This window comes from Limulus polyphemus, unplaced genomic scaffold (assembly GCF_000517525.1).
Source record: "Limulus polyphemus unplaced genomic scaffold, Limulus_polyphemus-2.1.2 Scaffold658, whole genome shotgun sequence".
Classification (NCBI taxonomy): Eukaryota; Metazoa; Arthropoda; class Merostomata; order Xiphosura; family Limulidae; genus Limulus; species Limulus polyphemus.
In genome coordinates, this window is record NW_013666268.1 from 204,795 (window position 1) to 227,830 (window position 23,036).

At 34.5% G+C, this 23,036-nt stretch overlaps 1 protein-coding gene across 1 annotated transcript in view; it reads right to left on the bottom strand.

Moving 5' to 3' along the window:
* Positions 1 to 18,375, bottom strand: part of LOC106459769 (rho guanine nucleotide exchange factor 17-like) — a gene marked incomplete at its 3' end in the record, with an annotated part of 218,802 nt that extends 200,427 nt beyond the window's left edge. The window contains exons 1-2 of the mRNA XM_022386309.1: positions 18,371 to 18,375; positions 14,873 to 18,134 (exon numbers count right to left, since the gene is read on the bottom strand). Coding sequence (XP_022242017.1) covers positions 14,873 to 18,134; positions 18,371 to 18,375 — 3,267 coding nt within the window. The remainder of the gene's footprint in view (positions 1 to 14,872; positions 18,135 to 18,370) is intronic.
* Between the last annotated feature and the right edge of the window lie 4,661 nt (positions 18,376 to 23,036).

Sequence of the window (23,036 nt, forward strand, 5' to 3'; positions counted from 1 at the left end):
TTAAGAGTTGTTGTTTTTCTTCCAGATTTGTAAAAAAACCTTACGTGAATTTTTTTTTTCGAAATCTACGTAACTGAATTATGGAAAATCGGTTATCAAAACCAAAACAACTTTTATGAAGTTTAAATTCGCAGGCCTGTGTAATTAAAGTTTTACAATATGTTGATTTAAAGAAACATATCTTAGAAGGACGAACGTAGATACTAGTTTATTCCCTTAGTTACAGAGAGAGACGGAGAGAAAAACATTACAACTCATCACTGAGTGAAAAAAAAAAATCATTGCAGAAATCATTTGATACTCAAACTAACACCTACACCGTCTCTTCATACACGTTATACTCTGTCGTCCTCAGAAGTGTATTTCAGCCATGTCATTCGCTTACTTGTTCGTATACATAATATGTTTTGAACAGTTTGGTGTATAGAAGGTTGATCAAGGTTATTAACTGTGATAGGAAAAATATACTTGGTTGGTATAGAAGACGCAAGACTTACTTTCTCATGTAACACTACTCACTTTAGTAGTCTTAAAAATATTGACTGTTCAATTGTTTTATTTCCTCAAGGTTAGCTTTTGGTATGGTTATGTGTTTCGTCATTGGCTCATTTTAAGTAATTTGAAATTAAGGAAGTTATAAACCAAAAGTCTGAATATATTTTTTCACAAGGCTATATTCCAAAATTCAATATTCCAACAGTCCTGCTTACTATATTCCAAAAATCAGATATTGTAACAATAATCTTTGCAACGTCCCTGGATAAGATATTCTAACAATGATATTTACTATATTCTTTGATCAGGATATCTAACTTTTATAATCGCTGTATATCAGTATCAAGTATTCTTGCAACAATATTTGCTGTATTCCCATATTCACGATTCTGATATAGATTTGTACATAATTACATCATTGTGAAAACAAATCTTGTCCAATCTCTTACAGAAAATCATCAAAATATAAACAGTCAAATTTCAACTTTAAATATATTTATATTTCATAATAAACGTTGCTTTCAAAGAAATGTACAGGAATGACCAAGTTTATTTACCCGCGTTTTTGCGAGAGTACGACAGGCGTGTTTGTGTTAAGATACGTCAAAACGTCCTGTAAGATACATAGACTAATAATATATATATATACATATATCAGACGGTCGTTTATACAGAATACTAGAAGAGCACTCCGTCCAAAAGAAAAGGCCCGGCATGGCCAGTTGGTTAGGGCGCTTGACTCACAATCTGAGGGTCGCGGGTTCGAATCTCCGTGCGGGCGTTATAATCTTACGGCTAATCTCACTATTCGTTGGTAAAAGAGAGTAGACCAAGAGTTGGCGGTGAGTGGTGATGACTAGCTGCCTTTCCTCTAGTCTTTCGCTGCTAAATTAGGGACGTCTAGCGCAGATAGCCCTCATGTAGTTTTGCGCGAAATTCAAAACAAATCCAAATAAGAAAATCCAGCTAGCTGTGTCTATATAACGGTGGAAGGACCTACACTGAACATTTTCAGCTACACTTTCCAAACCATAAAAATATATCATGCATTGCTTTTCACCAAAGCCACGTGATTAGGTTTGTATCGATCTCTACCAGTTATCAGGTTTCCAAGGAGAATCCAATCGATACTAGAAGTTCACGCTAAAATTTTATTTACCTAAAACTGCTAAGCATGCAAACAAAAAAGAAAAAAAAACGCTCCAAACAGTGGATTGCCAACATCAACACAGGCATGTCTGCTGCGTTTATTATATGTCTATCTGGGAAACAAACAGTAATTTTTTTTTAGGTTTAGATTAATGCTAGGGTGTGGAAATTTGAAGCATGATTCAGATATAAACCGGTTTACGGATGCTGCAGTAGTCAATGCATGGTCACAGCGTTTGCTTTAAACTTGATTAAGACTTGAACAAAAATTCAAACAAGAAGCTCATATTTGTATTATTTTCATTTATTTTAGCCTTCACCCGAAACATGTAGTTTAAACTGGTTCGATATTGAACGAGTTTCAAGTAAAAATGAACAAGTAAAACAGCAGTGGACAGAGTATTAATATTGGCTGGAGACGGCTTGAATGGGTAATGAAGCAAAACTTTAATATAAGTTTAACATAACAGCAAGTGTACAACGTTTCCACAAGATTTTGTCATCATCAGGTATTAGTATTAATATGTCCTCTTCCTTTCATACGTTTCGCTCACGATGTTTTTCGTCCAAACATAATCAAATCAAATAAATATCTTTGAAATGTACAGTTGTACCATAAAGGTTTGATATGCATAATGTTTCTGAAATCTATTTCTCATTATAAGATAATGTCAACTAAATGACCCTCCCTGAATGAATATTGATGTTGGTAGATTCAGGAACTACAAACAACGTGTTTATAACCGTTTAATTCTTTATGCTTTAAACTTAAGATAACTATAAAAAGATGTGCATCAGATCTTCACATGGCTCCTCAGAAGTCATATGTGTTACCCTTACATTAGATGGGCCTGGTGGTTAGGACAATCGACTTATTACCTGCGGATCGCGGGCTCGAATCCCTTCACAGAAAATGCTCGCCCCTTCGACCGTGAGGGCGTTATAACTTAACGATGAGTCCCACTGTTCGTTAGTAAAACAGTTGGCCTATTACTTCAAAATTAGGGTTGACTAGCCCATATAATTCTCGAATGTCTTTGTGCAAAATTCAACAGACAAACCTACATTAGATATTCATGTGTATACCTTTTATTAATTTAAATAAATTTTAGATTAATTTCACACATATATATAGTTAAAATGTGAAAGTTTACGGTTGTTGTAAAAGGCTATTTTCAACATTTACGGAAAGCATGAACAAGTTATATGTATATATATTTAAATACTAAGATAAGATTTTTATAGTTTGTTTGTTTGTTTGTATTTATGCACAAAGCTACACAATGGGCTATCTGTGCTCTGCCCACCACGGGTATCGAAACCCGGTTTCTAGCGTTGTAAGTCCGCAGACATGCCGCTGTGCCACTGGGGGGAGGGCGATTTTTATAGAATGTTTGTTACAAAGAAAAATAAGCCTGAACTTCTGCTTTTTCCAGCATATATAATTCCCCAAAAGGCTTGTACTCCAATGTTTCATTCAGACAATAAAGAACGAAGGTCAGCAAGTTTAAAATATGTCATGTTTGTGTGCTTAACATTTGAGTCTAACAAGTTTACACTGAGAAAAAATGAAACACCTCTTAAAAATAATAATAATTCTGCTCTATAAATATTATGGCCATTTGAATAAAAAATATCAATTGTATTTTTTTTTTACTACTTCAAAGTGGCTCTGCAAACTAACCCTAACCACAGATGTGACCCAGTTTTATTGTTCATCGCAAATTGTTCTAGTGATTTAACATGAACATATAATACACGTTCAATGAAAACGTAGCGTTTTTAAACACTGGGTGTAACGCACTTCAATATTTGATTTCCAAGGTTAAACAGCAATTCTAACTTAGACGAAGAACTTGTGTTTTAGTCCAGCCGCTTGTGGCATAAAATTGGACCTTGAACAACTGATTATGTATGTTCTCTGGCTTGGAATTTTGCGTTTTCTTGATGTATATTTGCGTTATATTACATTTTAATTCACCAAAATGTTTCAGAAATTTTGTATAAATTATCGAAAGAACATCAAAACCTTTCTATATGCACAATGAAAGGTCTTAGAATGTAGTTCTTTTTCATTTAATAGTGAACATTCTTACTGTTACTTTAATGTAATAACACGTTTATGAAAAATAAATAAAAAAATATCAATTACGGAAAAGGAGAAGAAAAAGGGTTATAAAAGGTAAATAATATGGGAATGGTCCCCCTTTACCACACAGTCGGTATTTATAATTTACATGATGACTACATGTCATTTAACCAATTAGAAAGTATCACACCAGCATAAAGCCTATGAAACTGCAGGCAGTCATACTATACCCAGTATTAGCATGTTTCCAGTCATAGATCCCAGAGCTGAAATATCGAATGATGAGTATGTAGAAATTGAAGTTTTGGCGGTCAAGAATATTCCATAAGAAAAATTGTGGCAAGTCTCCACGTTTCGATAGAAGTTTTATGCAAGACTCTGAAAAGAGTAGGTGAAATTGGCACTGTTAATGAAGGTAGAAAACCCAGAAGCCTACAAAATGATAAGTATCTTAGTGCGTGTACTTTAAAGGATAGACGAGGGTCAAGTACAGGCACTTTTAAGGATTTTGCTGTAAATATTGGTGTGAATATTACCTCGAGAACATTAAGATACAGAATACCATGAAGTGGTCTCAGAGGATGTGAAGATGCTCGAAATTCGATGATGAAAAAAAAGAGATAACCAAACGAAAAATCTCAAATAAAGAAAGCTCTAGACGTGTGCTTTTTATATATGAATCCAAGTTCGAACTGTTCGGTAAATGTCAACTATAGTACGTCCTACGACGTAGAGGATAACGTTAATGTAGTAATTTTACATCTACAGTGAAGCATGGTGGGAAATCAGTCCAAGCTACATCTCAACCAAACGTGTCTGTGATCTACACAAAACTGATGGCACCCTGACTGCTGAAAAGTACATCCAGATTCGGTACCATCATATAATTATTTCAGAGAACAAATCAATGGGAAAGGATTAATCTTTAAGCAAGACAATAATATCAAGAAAACATGGTAGAACGATAAATAATTGACAAATTATTTATTGACAATAAATAATATATTATTTTCCAACAATTTCGTAGCCAAAAAACGATATCTTCTTTCAAAATATAATTTGATATTCATCTTAATTTTGTGTTGATTAAGCTGTTTTTTATTATTATAATTTAATATATTTTTCGTTTACTCATCTTACGAAGAGTTTCTTTGGGTTTCTAAATGGTAATTAATTTATAAAGCATACCCTTATAGCCTAACAATTATATAACAAATATTTATTTATCATCATCTTCAAATTTTTATCACGTTTTACTATTCTATAGTTTTAAAATTTTGTATTTGGTTTAATTTTGTAAGCTTACATGATGTCCATCCTGAGCCATAAACCTAAACGTCTAGTGTTAATAAAAGTACCCAAAATCTCACATGTTACGCTAAAACGAATTGTACCATTCACTTTTATCTAATGTTAACATGGATTCACGTTAATAACAACACAGTTAGTGTAACAGAATGTTTATATTATATAATCTTTAGTCTTCTTCGAAAGCAGTTTGAGACTATCGACTGATGTCCATAAAAGCATCGTAATGTGGGTAGAGCTGGTCCAAGTCCAAGCTACAATACTATGCATGATGTCTTTTTTTCCCCCGATTTTTATATTGTTCTAAAGTGTTAGGTCCATATCAACTTTTCAACAATTCATTACAGCTCTAATTCTTAGAAGGATAATTTCGTAAAGAAAAAAATTTTCCCCATCGTCTTTAGCACTTTTCAAGATCTTTATTTTCTACATTTCACTCTTCTGTCCCGTCAGAATTTTTCTTCGTATGATACTAATTTATTCATTGTTGATAGCTTAAGTTTTGAATTGGTACCTTTCATAACATAAAAATGAATTCTATTTTGGACAACCTACATAGTTTCTATCCCCCCCCCCAGTGGCACAGCGGTATGTCTACGGAATTACAACGTTAAAAAACCAAATTTCGATAGTCGTAGTGATCAGAGCACAGATGGCCTATTGTGTAGCTTTATTAATATATCTATAGGTAAACTAATAATAGTACGATCACGTGTATCACAAACGGGGAAGACATAGGGGAGGGGGTATCACAACACAAGGGGAAGGCATACGGGATCTAGAGAGGTGTCATAAGGAAAGGAGATCCGATCTCTGATCTCCATATTTCACTCCTTGTATGTCCTAAGAATATTTGCCATATTTGGTGACAATCGGACCAGCGGTTCGTAACTTGTAAGCGGACACACATTTACCAAATATTGGCTTCCTTTTTTTCTTGAAGTAGAGCATATGCAAGTATTTCAAAATTATAAATCGCTGTCTCCCACATTACAATCGCAATAAAGCGCGCACAGTTAGTAGAAACTGTTAAATGTAATTGTCTAAGGGATTACGACTTGACAAGCCTTTGCATATCTTTCTATAGCTACTAGTTTCCAAGAGCAGGGGTCAAGGTGCGTAAAGCACGTTTAACAGCACTTATATTAGCAGGTTTTTAGTTATTTCTAGTCTTACCACATGCAGAATGTGGAATGTTTTCTTTATAATAAACCTTGACAAGTTCTAGAAACTCTTGCCTTGTCTCTCATAATGGTAACTTCAGGCTGAGCAAATATGAGTAATATCAATGCCAAGTTTAGTAAAAGCACGAGTTAAGCATTCCCTGCGATCTTTCTATTTGCTTCTTGTACAAAATGGTGTAAGACGTGCACATCAAATTCAGATTGTGCTTCAGATGTCCCAGAAAATTATTATGTTTGTGTTTGTTCCAGAAATTAGCGCAAAGCTACGCAAGGGCTATCTGCGCTAACCGTCCTTAATTTTGAACTGATAGATTATAGGAGTAGATGGAAAATAACTATTCAACAGCACCCACCACCAACTCGTTGGCTACTATAAACGGATAGTAAGATTTAAACTTCGCTCTTACAACGCACCCACGACCCCAAAATGCCAAACACGATTTTGCGTCAACAAGACGCAAACATGAATCCTCGAACTGATAGTCCTGTATGCTAACCATTAGGCACGCTTGACCAGATGCGTTTGGAATCAGAGCATTAAATTTCTTCGTCATAAGTGCAAAAACCACAATCATAAATTCCAAAACATTTAATTAAATCTGAAAAACATACGTAAAACAAAACTATTTTCAAATCAAACTGATCAAAATGTCATAAATTAGAATATATATTGTCATGCAATCTCTTAAGCCCATAATAAATTGTAGAATTAGATGTCAAAATGTTTCGTAAGGTTAAAATAAGTTTAGTTCAAAAGGAAGTTGAAGCTGAGATAGAGGAGAACCATGGGCTTCAGTACCTTTATACTTTACGAATATTATTTTACAAAATAACAAAATTGTAAGTCAATTAATATTGATTGTCTACACATACGTCATACAAATCAAAAACAGGATAGCCCCAAAAGAACACGCACAAATGAGATACGATGTTATATGTAATACAGTTTCGAGAAAAGAGACAAGGAAAAATCTACATGTTATTTAAGATAAAATATAAAGTATCCAACGGTACACGTACGCAGACCTAGCGTACTGTACGCCTTTGGCTAGGAACAAACGTATGCTTGGAGCAGTTTAGTGTTTCGAATATCAACTTCACACAGGAACGAGTGAACTTAGAATTTTGCGTGAATAGTTTCCTCACTGAGAAGTACCAGACGCTTCTTCTGACCACATATTGCGAAACGACGCGTTCATCCTGAAACCAGAACTGTAACCGCACTTCAGTAGAGTGAAATACGTTATAATGTTACTGAAGAAAACAAAAATTGAGTACATGTGGGATCTTGGACCCACGACAGAGTCAACTTTCGAGATGATTTATGTAACCCATCAAACGAATCTTGGTTGGTTCGTATAACTCTCAGTTTTCGTTTCTCGAGCCCTCCTTCCCCTTAGCCACAAACTTTTAATATTTGGGTAAAAAATATATACAGTACCTCAGCGGAAAGTCTGAAGGCTTATGACGTTAAAAACCGGGTTTTTAATACCCGTGATGGGCACAGCACAGATAAGCCATTGTTTTGTTTTGTTGTTAAGAACAAAACAAACAAACAAACAATTTAGATATCTGAATAATTAACTCTATTCTCAACTACTTAAAAAAAAAACGAGAAATACAATTATTTTGTTATAACAGCCATGGAAGACATTTACAACTTTGCTTCAATCCTTCAATTGTGAGCACTCCTTGTTTGGTGCATATATCCAACCTAAGCCTGCAAAGAGTTATATTGACTAAGTAAATACTACTTGTTTTGCATATTTTTATAGCTATACCATAAAGCTCAATGAATTTTGATTTGAAAATCCAATCGAGACAACTTGTATAAAAATAATAAAATTAAAAAACAGGAAAACGTTTAAAATCCACAACAAAAACATTATTTGGCCGAAAGCCAGCATTAAAACATTATATGTTTTAGCTTTACGCTGCCATCATCAAGAGTAAATCATATACGGCAAGTGGATAGCTTTATAAGGATGAGGTTTAACTCATTATAAACATTTAAGGGTAGTATGAACGTTATTCATAAGAAATTAATATGTATTTCAAAAACTGTGCATTAACACCAATTAACCCTTCATCTCTATTTAGGTAAGGATAATTTAACAACACAAAATTTATATTGATTCTTTAATTCAAACTTAGATTTTAAACGTTTTTCCAAACAACTGAACTCTAATTTGGGGGGAGGTGGAGTCATAAGCTCTCAAGACAGGATTCGCGGATTTACATGAAAATTGGCATGGCCATGTAAAAGATCTTTTAAATAATAACTTATTTTAATTTATCAGAAATTTTTACGGGGGACAAAGTGGTTTTGGGGGCTATCAAGATTATCTGCACAGAATTACTTTACAACGCGTAAATGGTCATTTAAAAGACATGTAAAAAAAATTTTATGTATTCGCTACTTCCCGTAAATTTTCATGGGGTGATTTTCTTGTAAAACGGGGTCGGGCGTGATCCTGTGATTAGAATGCAAGGATTGTAATTCCGAGAATTCACGGTTCGCGTCCCGCTGCCGCCAGAACCCGCTCTGCACATTGATCCCACAGATACTGCATATCAGTAACGGTCAAATAATAGTATCCAAAAAGCTGTCGGTTTGTGTTGTTCAATAGATTCTTTCCCTCTAGTGGCTCAGCGGTAAGTCTGAAGGCTTACGACGCTAAAAGTCGGGTTTCGATACAAGAGGTGGACAGAGCGCAGATAACCAATTGTATAGCTTTGCGCTTTACAACAACCAAAACAAACTGTCGCTTCAAAACTGGGAAGTGTAATGCATAGATAGCCCTTTGTGTCGTTTTGCACGAAAATTCTTGAACAGACTATTAAAATTAAAATGTTCTAAAATATTTGCCTGAAACTCAAATATCAACATTTTGTATTTCATACTTTTGTTATATAATATCGTTTTAACCTTTTACTTACACAAATAATAATGAGGAAATATGGTAAATACCAATTGATTATAAAGTTTAAAAACATCTATTCACCTTTTACTCAACAGTGAACTTTGATACGCCAATAAAAACATTTTGAAATTGTGCTCTTTTACCTCACCCTCCATGGTTTACTAAGCATGCATTAATTATTGTTTTAAATGAGTGAAAACACATCAGTCAGATGTTTCGCAATAAGTGAAAACTTTCCAATATGTTGTTTCGCAATAAGAAAAACTTATTAGTCAGTTGTTTCCAGTAAGTAAAAATTCACTAGTCTGTTGTTTCGCAGTAAGTGAAAGCTTATCAGTTTATTGTTTTGCAATAAGCAAAAAATACATTCGCGTGATATTTCGTCAGTTATGCTTGTTTGTTTGTTTGTTTTGAATTTCGCGCAAAGCTACACGAGGGCTATCTGCGCTAGCCGTCCCTAATTTAGCAGTGTATGACTAGAGGGAAGGCAGCTAGTCATCACCACCCACCGCCAACTCTTGGGCTACTCTTTTACCAACGAATAGTGGGATTGACCGTCACATTATAACGTTCCCACGGCTGAAAGGGATGCGAACCCGCAGATTGCGAGTCGAGCGTCCTAACCACCTGGCCATGCCGGGCCCTTCAGTTATGCAAGCACGCCATTCCCTTGTTTTGTTATAATCAAACATATATCATTCCTTTTTTTTTCGCAAAAAACGAACTTTCATTTCATGGTTTCTTAACAAACAAAAATACACCGGGCCTTTGTTTCCTAGCAAGTGAAAGTTTATTGATATATCAATTTGAAAGAAAAATGACGGAATTATGAAAATGATTTCTAAGAATAACATGAAAGTGATTTTGGCAAAAGCTACATGCTTTGAAAAGCAGAAATGATACAATAAGTTTAAATAAAAAGCTCACACATCACAAAAAAAATCTGAGAACTATCTTGGAAGTCAATAACGTAACGGACGAGTTGAATAATAAAATGTTAGGCTCTACGTTAACTATGAAATAGAATTTTGAAAAGATGTTTTTGTATCATTTTTAAAGACCTAAATATTAACCTCTTTCAGAAATAAACTAAATTATATATATATATATATATAATATTCACGTTTGATTCGTCTTAACTATTTCACCGACAACGATCGACTCTTATAGACGCATAGATTCATAAGCTGCTCTTTTTTTCTCAGCCCCACCTTGGCTCAGTGGTAAGTTTTAAACGGTAAAATTCGTATTTCGATACCCTCAGTGGGCAGAGCCCAATTAGCCCATTGTATAGCTTTGAACCTTCTTGCAAAAAGATAAGCTTTTTGTGACCATAAAATAGTATCAATACAAAAGAAGCTTCGTTTGGTAGATTTCTTTTTGAAAAAAGGAAACCCAGAATTTATTTTTAGCAATGGGGGCATTTTAGGGGCAAATGAATAATAAAAGACATAAAATAGAAATATACAAAAATAATCTATATAATTGTTTATACATTTCTTCTGGAAATATTGAGGTTGCTACATCTGTTTACGTATGACTTTTAAGAAAATGATAAGACATTCCTTACACCAGTGAAAGGACAGCGTTCCAGGAAAAAAATATCATAATTTAGCTGTTACTTTATTCCTATCGTATACTAATATTTTTATTTCAGTGCGTTGTAAAAACAGAATATTTAATCAGACGTTTGTTGACCATCCACATTGTTGGTAATCCTTTTCCAACAACGAGGGTTAAAAATACCTAACAGTTCACTCTAAACAATCAGTAACGCAAAGTCTTTGGCCTTCCCTGCTACATCTTAATGTAATGACCAATCTCGTTCCACATTAAAAAATTCAAGGTGACACACTATTGGTTGCTACTGCTTACCATGCATATTATGACATTTTATGAGGATCATCGACACAGCGCAAGCGCTTAGACGATAAGGACAATATATACTTTGTTAGTGCAACAAAAACATGACCGGTCCTTGAATGCAAAAACCTCCAGATGGCGTGACAGAGGTATCGAGGTTCTCTGTTATTATAGCTTTCATTATGATCATACAAAAAGCAAATAATTCACGTTGTTCTTATAACAATACAAACTAATAAATAGCAATGAATTATTATGCTTTAAAAATTATCAGTTGAATAGTTATTATAGCTTGCCATTACTGCTTCCCCACGATCTTCTTGTATAAAGACAAACTAGTAAAGCAACAACTGCAGTAGAAACACGAAACCAGTGGCACTGAGTGGAAATATGCCGGTATGGAAAACAGTGTTTTCGGCAAAATATATTTAAATTATAATTGTCTGAATTATCAAATTTGTAATAGCTCACAGATTAACAAATGAACCGTAATATCTTCTATATTTTGTAATATACATCCACAATTCCTGTACATAACATGACGTGGTTTAATAATGCAGTAACAAGCTTCGTAGGCATCAGAAGAAAACAAAAAAAGGAATCCTACTCATGTGGGGTCTGGGGGTGTCAGCCTGGCAAAAGATTTTGGACTGAACCCCATTAAAAGGGAGACCTGGATATTTCACGACTATAGAGCTAATTGTTTATTTCCTAGCCTTTTGTGTATGTGTATTTATTTTGTTGTTGTTATTGTCGTCTTAATTTTGGTTTGAATGTATGACGTGATATATGTGTGTGTACTGTGAATAAGAGGATCAGCGTCCTTAAGTGTGCTTTCAATAAACCACGTGGTTTTATAATATATCCTTATCGTTTTTACAAATAACAACACGTTTGAAGTTTAAAGAATTAACTCTTTTGGAGTATAGAGTGAAATAATAAGTATAAACACTATATTCTTGATAATCTCAACACGGGTTACCTATAATAAAAGTGCAATCATATTCATTCAACTACACCTTCTTGTAGACCAGACCTTTCACTCGACTAATTATCAAATTATCGATTTATTTATCGAGTAATTCTAAATTTTTGTCTGTTACAGCAGTGAGCGTAAAGAACTGACCAAATAAATAGGGTGAAGTAGCTCACTTTCTAAAAATAATGTATGATAGTATTCCAGTAGTAACTAATAGGTAGTATTCCAGCAGTAATTAATAGGTAGTATTCCAGCAGTAACTAATAGATAGTATTCCAGCAGTAATTAATAGGTAGTATTCCAGCAGTAACTAATAGGTAGTATTCCAGCAGTGATTAATAGGTAGTATTCCAGCAGTAACTAATAGGAAGTATTCCAACAGTAACTAATAGATAGTATTCCAGCAGTAACTAATAGGTAGTATTCCAGCAGTAATGACTAGGACTACTTCTAATGTATATGATGTTTTTTGTTTACATTGTTTTGTATAACCCATACGTTGTTAGGAATTCTGCAGTAAACAAAGTCAGGGACCCATAAGCAATCTGATGCGTATATAGTTTATAGAAATGTGAACGATGGGGTCTGGACCCCATCAGGAATTCTAGGATTAGCAAAGGTGTTTAAATATTTACAGTTTCATAATGCGTTGTTTCCTGACAGCTTCTACACTGAACAAACTAATCTTAGTTAAAAAAGAAAAAAAAAAAAGTTGACAATGTGCCCCGCATTTAGTACTCTCGCTGCATCATTTAAACTGTAGCCATTTTGTAAACGCAAGCTTAAAACCCTGTCAAGACAGATTACCTCAACCATGATTAGCTCCACCATACAGCTAGCTACACAACAGTGAACGGGTGTCGCCAACAAAGTTTGAAGCGTACATTACTCAAAACTACTAAACTCGTTTTTATAAGAATCATAAAAAGTGGTTTTAAACAGTTTACAATTTACGGTCACGTTTATCAGATCCACGATGGAATTATATCAAAACCAAAAACTGGTAGTCTAAAGAAGTTATTGCTTAGAATACTAAACTCTACAACACAATTATATAACTACCACAAGATGGCAGACAAACCATACTATTTATTTATATTTTGCTTTAATTGTTTAGTTATACAAAACCACAGAATACCGTAAAATTATTATTAGTGTTTAGACTGCTTAGATAATAATTAAGAAACAAACACGATGGTTTGTATTCTTATTCATTTAGATGTACATTATTTATTTCGTCAAAAGTAGTTAAACCTAACTCCTCGCATTTTGTTTCATCAGTTTAATAGTTAAGTTTACGCATCAGAATCCAATGGTTTGCAATTTAGCATGGCAAGTTAATGTGTCTTTACGAACGTCGTTCACTTGATGTCTACGTTCTTCGGTTGTAGCGCATAAATCTATTTTTTTTTAAAATTCCCCCTTTGTTGTAACTTACGTTGTTTAATTATTGACTTCCAAAATCTGATATCAGTCGCAATCCCGCAACAATGATTTATGCAACAATATAGTTATCTATATTCTACACAGTTTATTGTTCATCTTAAGTTTCTAAAACTTAACGTACAATTATACAGCATCTGCTTAAATCGGTCATTTTTCGTTAGTTTTCTTATATTGTTGTTTGCTAGCCAACAACAGGACTAAAAGTCTTGCAAAATGATAATATAAATTTAATTTCTTATAGGTTTTGTTTACTAAGCTTATTCTAAACCATTGTTTTCTCTTTAAACAAGCATGTTTAAAGCCATAAAAGTTTACATTGAAATCAATATTTCCCGAGTAGTTATACTTAGGTAAAAGCAGCAGGTTATTTGTTTTATAACGTTCTTAACCAATGAACAAAGCGTGTCAAATCGCCGTTTGTTTTTCTACCGCTCAAACTAAAACTATTCGTTACCTTTCAGATTCAAACTTTCTCGAATTTATTTGAATATACAACTTCAAAATAAATTGTCTCCCATCAATATAAGCGGTTCATTATCATGTGCAAAAAAAAAAAAGCTGGCATAACTTTAAAATCCCCACGGCCATAAAGACTGAGAATCTAAAGAAAAAACGGACAGGTGCAATCCTTGTAGTGTGTATGCTTTGGTTTATTGGATATTTTAACTATCCAAAAGTGGCTATGTACTGATTAAAAAAATACTATTCTGATTTATAGCTTCCTCTGACTTTAATAAATATTCCAAACGAAGCACGTGATATTATCAACAATTACGCATCCATGCGCCAAACTCTAAGTAGGTAATGTCTATTATTATAATACTCAGATTTTTCTCTGTCCTCAAAATGCGCATGCGCGTGCACTCATTTTCAACGGATGTAAACAAAAGGCGGATGTAAATATACTTTAGTAGATATTTTGTACAACAACATATTAAAAACTTATCAAAGTTTTTAAAAATGACTAACGTTAGGTTGTATAATAACGTTATAAGTCTATTTATTGATAGTATAAAGTACGGTAAAGTTTAGCCCTAACTAAACAAAAGCAAAAACTTACACACGTTACAGTGTTAATTTATCTCTATCGAATATAAGCCGTACTTAATAAAGGCTTAACTCGTGTCATGCCTAAGACACGTGGGCTTATAGATTTCGGTGTCTGCAAATTAAAATTATTCTATAAATCCTATATTTAAAAAAGTACGTTTGCAATAAAGATACTAATTTGACCGCAATTGTTTTGCGTGTCTCTGCTAGTAAGTAATTATTATACACGTATAATTAAGTAAATCATGTTCGCTATCCTAAACTTTATCGATTAAATATATGCATATACTCTAAAGTTTATTGTTAGTTGTTGTTGTTTTGTAAAAGAACCATTCTACTTATTATAATGATTAAATCATACTAAAGATAATGATTAAGATTTTACCTGATGTTTCTTTAAAGATCTCGACCTCGTCAATTCCGACTGTTTTCTCAGTTCAAATACTAAAGCATCCTGTTGTTGATTCCAAGAGGTCGCGTTGTTTTCACATACTTGTAGATCCGAAGGGCTCTGTGATATATTGGGGTCCGAAGAAAACACTGTAACTGGGGGAGGGGATAAATGGGAAACTTCACTGTCACTGTCACTTTGTACCAAAGGGATATTAGCACTGGTTTTTCGCCTTAAAATGCCGGATTCAGAAAGCGAAGGTTTCTTTAAATCTGTATCATCCAATGATTGGCTAGTAGATAAGCTACATGGACGGGAAGGATATTCAGAGAATAACTGAGAGTCATCTTTCGGTTTTTCTTCACTTAGCTCTTGCAAGAAACTAAGTTCTTCGGAAAAGTTTGTTTTTTGTTTTTCTCCAGATTTCCTCATTTCTTCTTCTAGCATCTCACCGTATGGTCCTCTCAAGCGTTTCTTAGAGTACCTTCTTTGTTGTTGAGGGCTTCTGGTCATAAGTTTTTCTTTGTCCAAATCGAAGTCTGGTCCTGATAACCTTGTTTGTGGGGGTGAACATCCCAGACCTTGTTTAGTTTGATGATTCGTTAAATCCGATAGCACCAAATTTGCATCATCACTTAAAGATTCTTTTATACCTAATCTTAGTTCAGGTTGTTGTATTTCATTAGAACTGTCAAAACTACGTAGCATTGATTCGCTGTTACACGTTGTTATTATTTCTGGCAGATCGACGTTCTTCCCAGTATTTCCTCTACTAGGATCGCTATGGTATTTTTTCTTCAAAGCCTTTACATTTCTTTCTTCTAAGGTTACGTGATTTGATTCTCCTGTGAGCTTATCTAAAATATCTCGATAAGTTTCGTCACGAAAGCTTTCGCCGTGACTAAAGTGACTGTCTGCCAGAGACAGATCACTGGTCTGATGCAAAGGATCTTCGCTAAGAGGCAAACTAAGACCTGGAGACGTCTTCAGAGATTTCAAGCCATTACTGTCGACAGAGGTATATTCCAGTTCATCATCTGACTTGGAACATCGTCGCTGAGGTGGATATGTCAAAAGCCTACCATTACTGGATTTGCTTTCATGAGAACCTAATTTAAAACCAACTGTATGACCCCTGAAACCTTTCCTTCGTTTTCTAGCTTCACTTGGCAAAGAATGGGTTCCAAGTTCAACACCTGCGTAAGTATTGGTTCTGTTACGAATAAATGATACCAATGATTTTGAGTCACAAGATTGGGAGGAAGATGTGGTAACGGAACTGTACTCATGAGAGTAGGATGGACAGTCAGAATCAGATACTAGACCTTCGTCTACTACTGAATCTACAACAGAACTGATTAACAAATCAGACTGATTTAACTCCAAATTCGGTGGTATCAAGGCATTGTCTTTTACAGGTTTATTGCTGGAGGTGTGACCTTTATCTGAAAGACTAGAAAACTGTGTAATTTTTTTTCGTGGTAATGTTGCTAATCCTGAAATGAGACTATAAGTCGAATCTCTGTTAGAACAATCACTGGACATAACATAACCACCCTCTAAAGTTACGTCTACATGTGAAAAAGACGAACTTCTATTCACTAGAGGCGATTTTCTCCCAGAGGGTTCACTTGACTCGGAATCTTTAGCCGATGAGAAGCTTGGGGAAGACGGAACAGTCGACGAAGATTGAGACTTTAGTTTTTCAGTTAACTGCTTTAATTTCTTATTTCCATTTTTATCTGTAGATCCTGAAACTGACTGAAGAGACTTACTATGATTCATGGTAATAAATGGATGATGAGGTGGATGTTTATGTTGATAATCAGGTGTCCGTTGAAATGGGTTACTCTCACTTTTCCGTGACCTTAATGTGCTGAAACGAAATTTTCCTGGATCTTGACTGTTATTCACAATAATATTACTTGTGTTAACAGTATCGTTAACCTGATACTGACAAAGTGTACTACATTGGAAGTTATGATTGAGAGAATCCAGTAGAGAAGTACTTCTTTGAAAAATATTATCAAGTTCTTTGGTAGGTTTAACTTCTGTTAGACTACCATGGAAGCTTTTAGTTGTCTCATTAAACTTACTTAAAAATAATCTATCTCGGTATAACTCTTTGAAATCATTACTAACATTTTCTGTAATTTTATTAGATGAAAATGATGTTTTAGATTTAGTTTCGATTTGTTCTTCACTTCTACCACGCCGATATTTAGAAAAATCTAGTCCAGCTAAAATTTTTCTTATTTGTTTGACGTCTTTAGTTTCAGTATAAGCATCAACAAAATGGTTTGGTGCAATATAGCTCAGAATATCATGTTTGTTCCCCTCACTACCTCTTCGTAAACCTCCTTTCCTACCTAGTGTTAGATATGCAGGCAAGTCTGGTTTAGATCTTACCTGAAAATGAGCTCTTGAGGCAAGAGGAGTAGAAGGCAGAGACCTTGATGCCTGAGTTGACTCAAGTTCTGTAGCAGTAGGTGGAACCTTCGTTAATGTGGTGATACGGAAATTTGGTATGAGTTGAACTTTTGATGCTTTATTATTAACTCTGTCGCTACGATTAAACGTATAGTATTTGCTACTTTTTGCTCCACTGTCCATCCTAGTCTCAAATCGAAATGTCAATGCATCTTTGCTTTCATCATTAAAAGTTATATTATCAATATTATCATAGTTACTTAATTTCCTTTTGCAATGTGGGTATTGGGTTTTAGCGTCACCTGATTTTGAACCAAAGAATTCAGGTTTGAAAGATAAACCTAACTCCAAACATTCGCAAAGAAAATCATTGGATACATTTGAATTTGTTAAACTTTCCTCTCTGGCGTCTTTCAAATTGTCTTCAAAGTTTGTGTTTGAGAAATCTTCAGGTAAACAAAGAGAACAACAATCATCATTATCACAAATTGGTCTAGCATTTGAGCGGGAAAAAGGTACCTTACAGGCTGTATTATGACCATAGGAGCAAATACAATACTTTGTTTTGTCAAGATACGATAATGCTCTTGAAGAAACGGTTGAGTCACTGAATATTTGTCTCACATCTCCAGAATTCTCTAAATGAGAATTTGAATCTCCCTTTTTTTCATTATTTTCACAATGTATCTCGGCACTAGTAACCTCGAATTCATCACAAATTTTTTCCAGAGAACTCAATATGTCATCGAAAGGTGATTTTTTTGACTGGATACGAACTTGAGCTTCTGAATTCTCTTCATTAAAGTGCGAAACTGAGCTAACTTGGCTTGAATGAGAATGTAATTTATAAAGAGCAGATGACTCTCTAAAGATAGATTCGCTATTCACAGACCCTGTTCCTCCTCTAGACCTCTCGTTGAGTTCAGAATTAGAAACGTATATATTCTCGCAAGCAGAGTCTTTAAACTTTTTGCAATCTTCTTCTACAGAAAGGGGGCGTTCGAGACTGCATTTCGTATTCGTCAGTGTTTTTTCACTAAATTCACCATCGATAGTACACACTTCATTCTTTATTCGTACTTCATCTGATTTATTTGTATTTTCTAGGTCACGTGTTCCTTGTTGACTACATACAATAATTGGATCCGGTATTACTTCATCTGAATCGTTTATTTGTAAAGTAAAGCTTACTCGATAAGACTCCCGCCAATCTTCGGAAACTGTGTGATTTACTTGCGCACCCTCATCGTGATCACTACTACGATTACTAACTCCGGATGGTGTGTGAGACGTGGATTTCTTCAAACTTTCTCTTACTTCATCATCTTCCTTAAACTGCGCACTAGGATATAAAGCAGAGATCTTTTCCGCAGAAACTTCTATTAGATTTGGATATGAACAGCTAGTAAGATAAGGCACGACTTCCTCGGTTGGAGTATCGCTACTCACAGAGTCCTGTCTCTGACTAACATGAATCACACAGCCACAGTCCTGTTGTTTCTGATGCTCTGCTATTTTTGGGATGTTCGACCCACACACGCGGCTATAGGCCAAATCATGATTCAAACACAGTTCCGAGATAGTATCATTTGTTGACACAAGTTCCGTGGAAACGCCCATTACGTTAGTCTTAGGTTTACTAATCGGTACATTAGTCGGACGGCTTCTGCGTTTAAGTTCTAGCTCTGTCATACAAAAACTCACGCTGCTTTTTATCTCTTCTTCTCCAAGATAGCATGTTTTGTTTTTTGCATTAACTGAGACTAATAAATTTTTTGGCTGAGCGACTGCACTTCCAGAGACATCTCTTTCCCTCAATTTTATCAATCCGGTTGGTTGTCCATCTGCTGCTACTAACCGAGCATTTATCTCTCGAATCCTCTCCTTGACCGAAACGGACGGCGAAGTAACTTCTTGCTTCTCGGACATAGAGATTGTCCAGAAACATACCCCAATTTCACTCAAAATGCTATAAAAATTTTCAACATAACTGAATAAATTTAGGTTTGTGTTTCGAAGTTCAACCTTTTATATATATATATAATTCAACAAATAAAGCGACACTTTGTTTTGTTTCATCTCCTAGCTAACTTTTCTAATTAATTCCAAGACGATACCTCTTACCAACAACTGCAATGTGAATCATTGTTATTATGTCAGCACGCACTGGCCGCGATACAGGGCTCGTCTAGCTCGGAAACATACGCAACTCTTGAAATAAGAATCTTAATCTCGGCTTTTCGGAAAACTGCTGATGGAATAGCGGTGGGTTTTAGCTAAGGTTTACCCGAGCACCATAAACAATAACCGACTCTTGCGGGAAATTGGCCGAAGGCAGACGCTGTCCTTCCGTCCAAACTGCTCCTTAAAGCGTCGGTTAAAATCACATGCTATTGGTTAATCCTGCTACGGTGTTATTCTATCATATGCATCCTTGCTGACTTTTTTTTTACCACGTTAAGGAAACAAAACGTATTAATAAGCGAATTAAACTGTTTAAATGGCCAGATTGAGGACACCACCACCTTAACATACCACCTGTCCTGACACATTCTATCTGAATGAGTGGCAATTCTGCAGTTAGGGCATTTATCCTATCAACAAGTGTCTACCAATAGAGGGCGCCACATTACAGACCCTTATTGTTTTTCTTTGTTGTATTTTTTACTAGATTAACATTTCAACGAGATAATAAATTTTAAATTATATTACAGGCAATGTTTAATCTTGGAAATTCAAAATTAGGTTTAAATTTAAGAATATAAAGGCTAGAGAGAAAATAAAATGTTATTTATATGTATAAATAACATTGAATACAGTAGTTTCCAACAAGCTTACTTTGTGTAGTTTTAATATATCTTTTTAACAGACAAACTAGCATTTGGTTCATTCTGATTTCTATGTTGAAAGGGTTGTTTTAAGTAGTACATTTCACAGTTACCACAATAAACGACGAATACGGTAACTCATTTACACTAAACACTAGAAAATAACACATTGAACGACCAATCTAAACGAAGTGAGCTTATAAGAATATTTATGTTCGACAATAAAAGCTGCTCTTGTTTGATCATATTGTGGGATTGGCCCGTCACTCTTACAGCACACCTAATGTGCTACGGAAATCAACTAGTGATCAGGAATAATAAGGAGCAACTCAGATTAAGTAAGGAACAACTATGAATTTGCTTCTGTATTTCAGTTTCAAAATATTGACTACATCTAATCCTAAAAGTTCTGGAGTCGTAATGATATTTAATCACTGTAAACTTTTCTTTTTGGCAATAATTTCAAGAATAGGATAATACTCTAAAGGAAACTTTGAAAAGAATAAGCAAGATCATCCTTAGGCCTGTTGCAACCTGACTGATTTCATCTGCATGGATCTCGAAATTATATGATTAAAGACAGCGTTAAGAACGAGAATGCCGACATTATGATTCATTACAGCCTGACCATTACCATTACAGGTTTTAGTTATCTTGTGTATTAAATTTATGACGTCAAATACTGCTGGTCAGTTTGTCATTTACAGGATTGTTTCACTAATTTGTAAGTTGCCTTTTTTTTTATTCCTAATCTACGTAATTAGTTTAATTTTGATCAGAAGTCGTTAATTATTAAGATTATCCATTTTTCGTGATCCTGAACATTGTAAAATCTAACTCACTGGTGATTTGGTGCAATCTATTACGAAAGATGCAATGAAAGAAGACGTTCTCGTTTCGATTGTTTTCTTTTTTAAGTAGCGAAAAGTTACAAGCAACCACAATTTTTGCCATAAGCAGGAAGAGAAACAACGAAAAGTTACAAGAAACCACAATTTTTGTCATAAGTAAGAAGAGAAATAGCGAAGAGTTAGATACAACCACAATTTTTGCCATAAGCAGGAAGAGAAACAACGAAAAGTTAGATACAACCACAATTTCTGCCATAAGTAGGAAGAGAAATAACGAAAAGTTACAAGCAACCACAATTTTTGCCATAAGTAGGAAGAGAAATAACGAAAAGTTAGATACAACCACAATTTTGTCATAAGTAGGAAGAGAAATAACGAAAAGTTACAAGCAACCACAATTTTTGCCATAAGCAGGAAGAGAAACAACGAAAAGTTACAAGAAACCACAATTTTTGCCATAAGTAGAAAGAGAAACAGCGAAAATTTCTGTACTTTTTGGCATTTCCATCCTTTACACTATACTTAATTTTTGCAAACAAATTTTGTTATTACTTGTACAATATTACAAGGTGACGAATGAGATTAAATCTCACTCCTTAATTCGTAATATTATTATAAAAAGGATCCATTAAGTGTGTACATGTGTAAACATCCATCACCCAAAGTTAACAGGCTTGATTACAGTGATTTTCGGTATGATAACTGGAAACTGTCCGATGGTGTGCAAGGGCTATCTTGTTTTGGGATTTTTGCTCGAGAAGGCAGATAAAAGATACATTTAAATAAGGAACATTTCCACGTATTTATAGACATATAAAAGCAAAAGGGGAACATTATCTAACATTGTCCTGTCCTTAATACAATTTTTGATTCCTTAAGGGATACCCTCAGTTAGCAGAAAGAAATCTTGAGCGCCATCTAGTGAATACTTTTTAAACATTTACTGGTTAATTTATGCAAGTAACAACTTGATATCGTAATACATATCAGTGTTTTCAACTTAGTCAAGTTTGTTTAGTGTCTATTGCTAAAATACAAATATTATCGGTTCACATATCAGATTTTACTTGTCATAACTTTATCGTTTTCTTTTTCACTAACGAAAAATAATGTTAGTTAAAATTAGTTGTTACTTATATTTGTGTTATTGTTGAACCAAATAGACACAGAAAATGTTATTTGAGATATTTTTGATTCAGAATTCAAAAACTGGCTCACAGTTAGCCAGTAATAATGTTAGTTTCATTAGGCTTGGTAAATTGCCTGTTTGTGATACCGAGAATAAATGTAACTTCAATAAATTATCGTTTTAGATTTATGTGCAAGTTAATAACTTCGATAAAGTATTCTTTCGTTTATTGGTGCAAGTATGTGAATCTGCTGTTAATCCATAAATGAATATTTCACTGAAAGCTTGATACATATATAAGCAAAAACTATCACAATAGTGTGGTATGCAGTGTTTGCTAATTCCTTATTTACTGGGAATTGTTTTCGAAATTTTCATATATACGGGTGTGTGTAGTTTTAATATTGAATGTTGTTCAAGGAAACGACCAAGCTCCTTTCCCCTTATTTACCTATTGTTCTGGGTCCTTCATTCAATATGTTATTCTTTAAAAGTAAACAGCAACATTTTCTATTGACATGTCAGATGACCCTTCGAGGATACAGCCTGCTTTCTTTTTCGATAGAATGACCAACAGTTACGTTGGTAGCGCATATGCCCTGAGAAGACTAACATTATTGTTTTGTGTAGTATAATGCTATGTTTTCTCAATCTGGAACAACTCCTTAATAGATATACAGAAGGCTCTCTCTCCAGTAAACTGGCGAGTGAGCCGCTGAAATGATTGTCACTAGTATGTACCCTTGAGCCCTCGGGAAGTGACATAGTGGGGTTGGCGTTCGGATCACACATTTTATATTTTCCTTATGCGTTGAACGAGTATGTCAGCTAGCATTTTATAAATGATCTTATTTGAGACAAAGAATCTTTTTATAGTTATTTTCAATTTATAAAGTGTATAACTGAATACTAAGTAATTA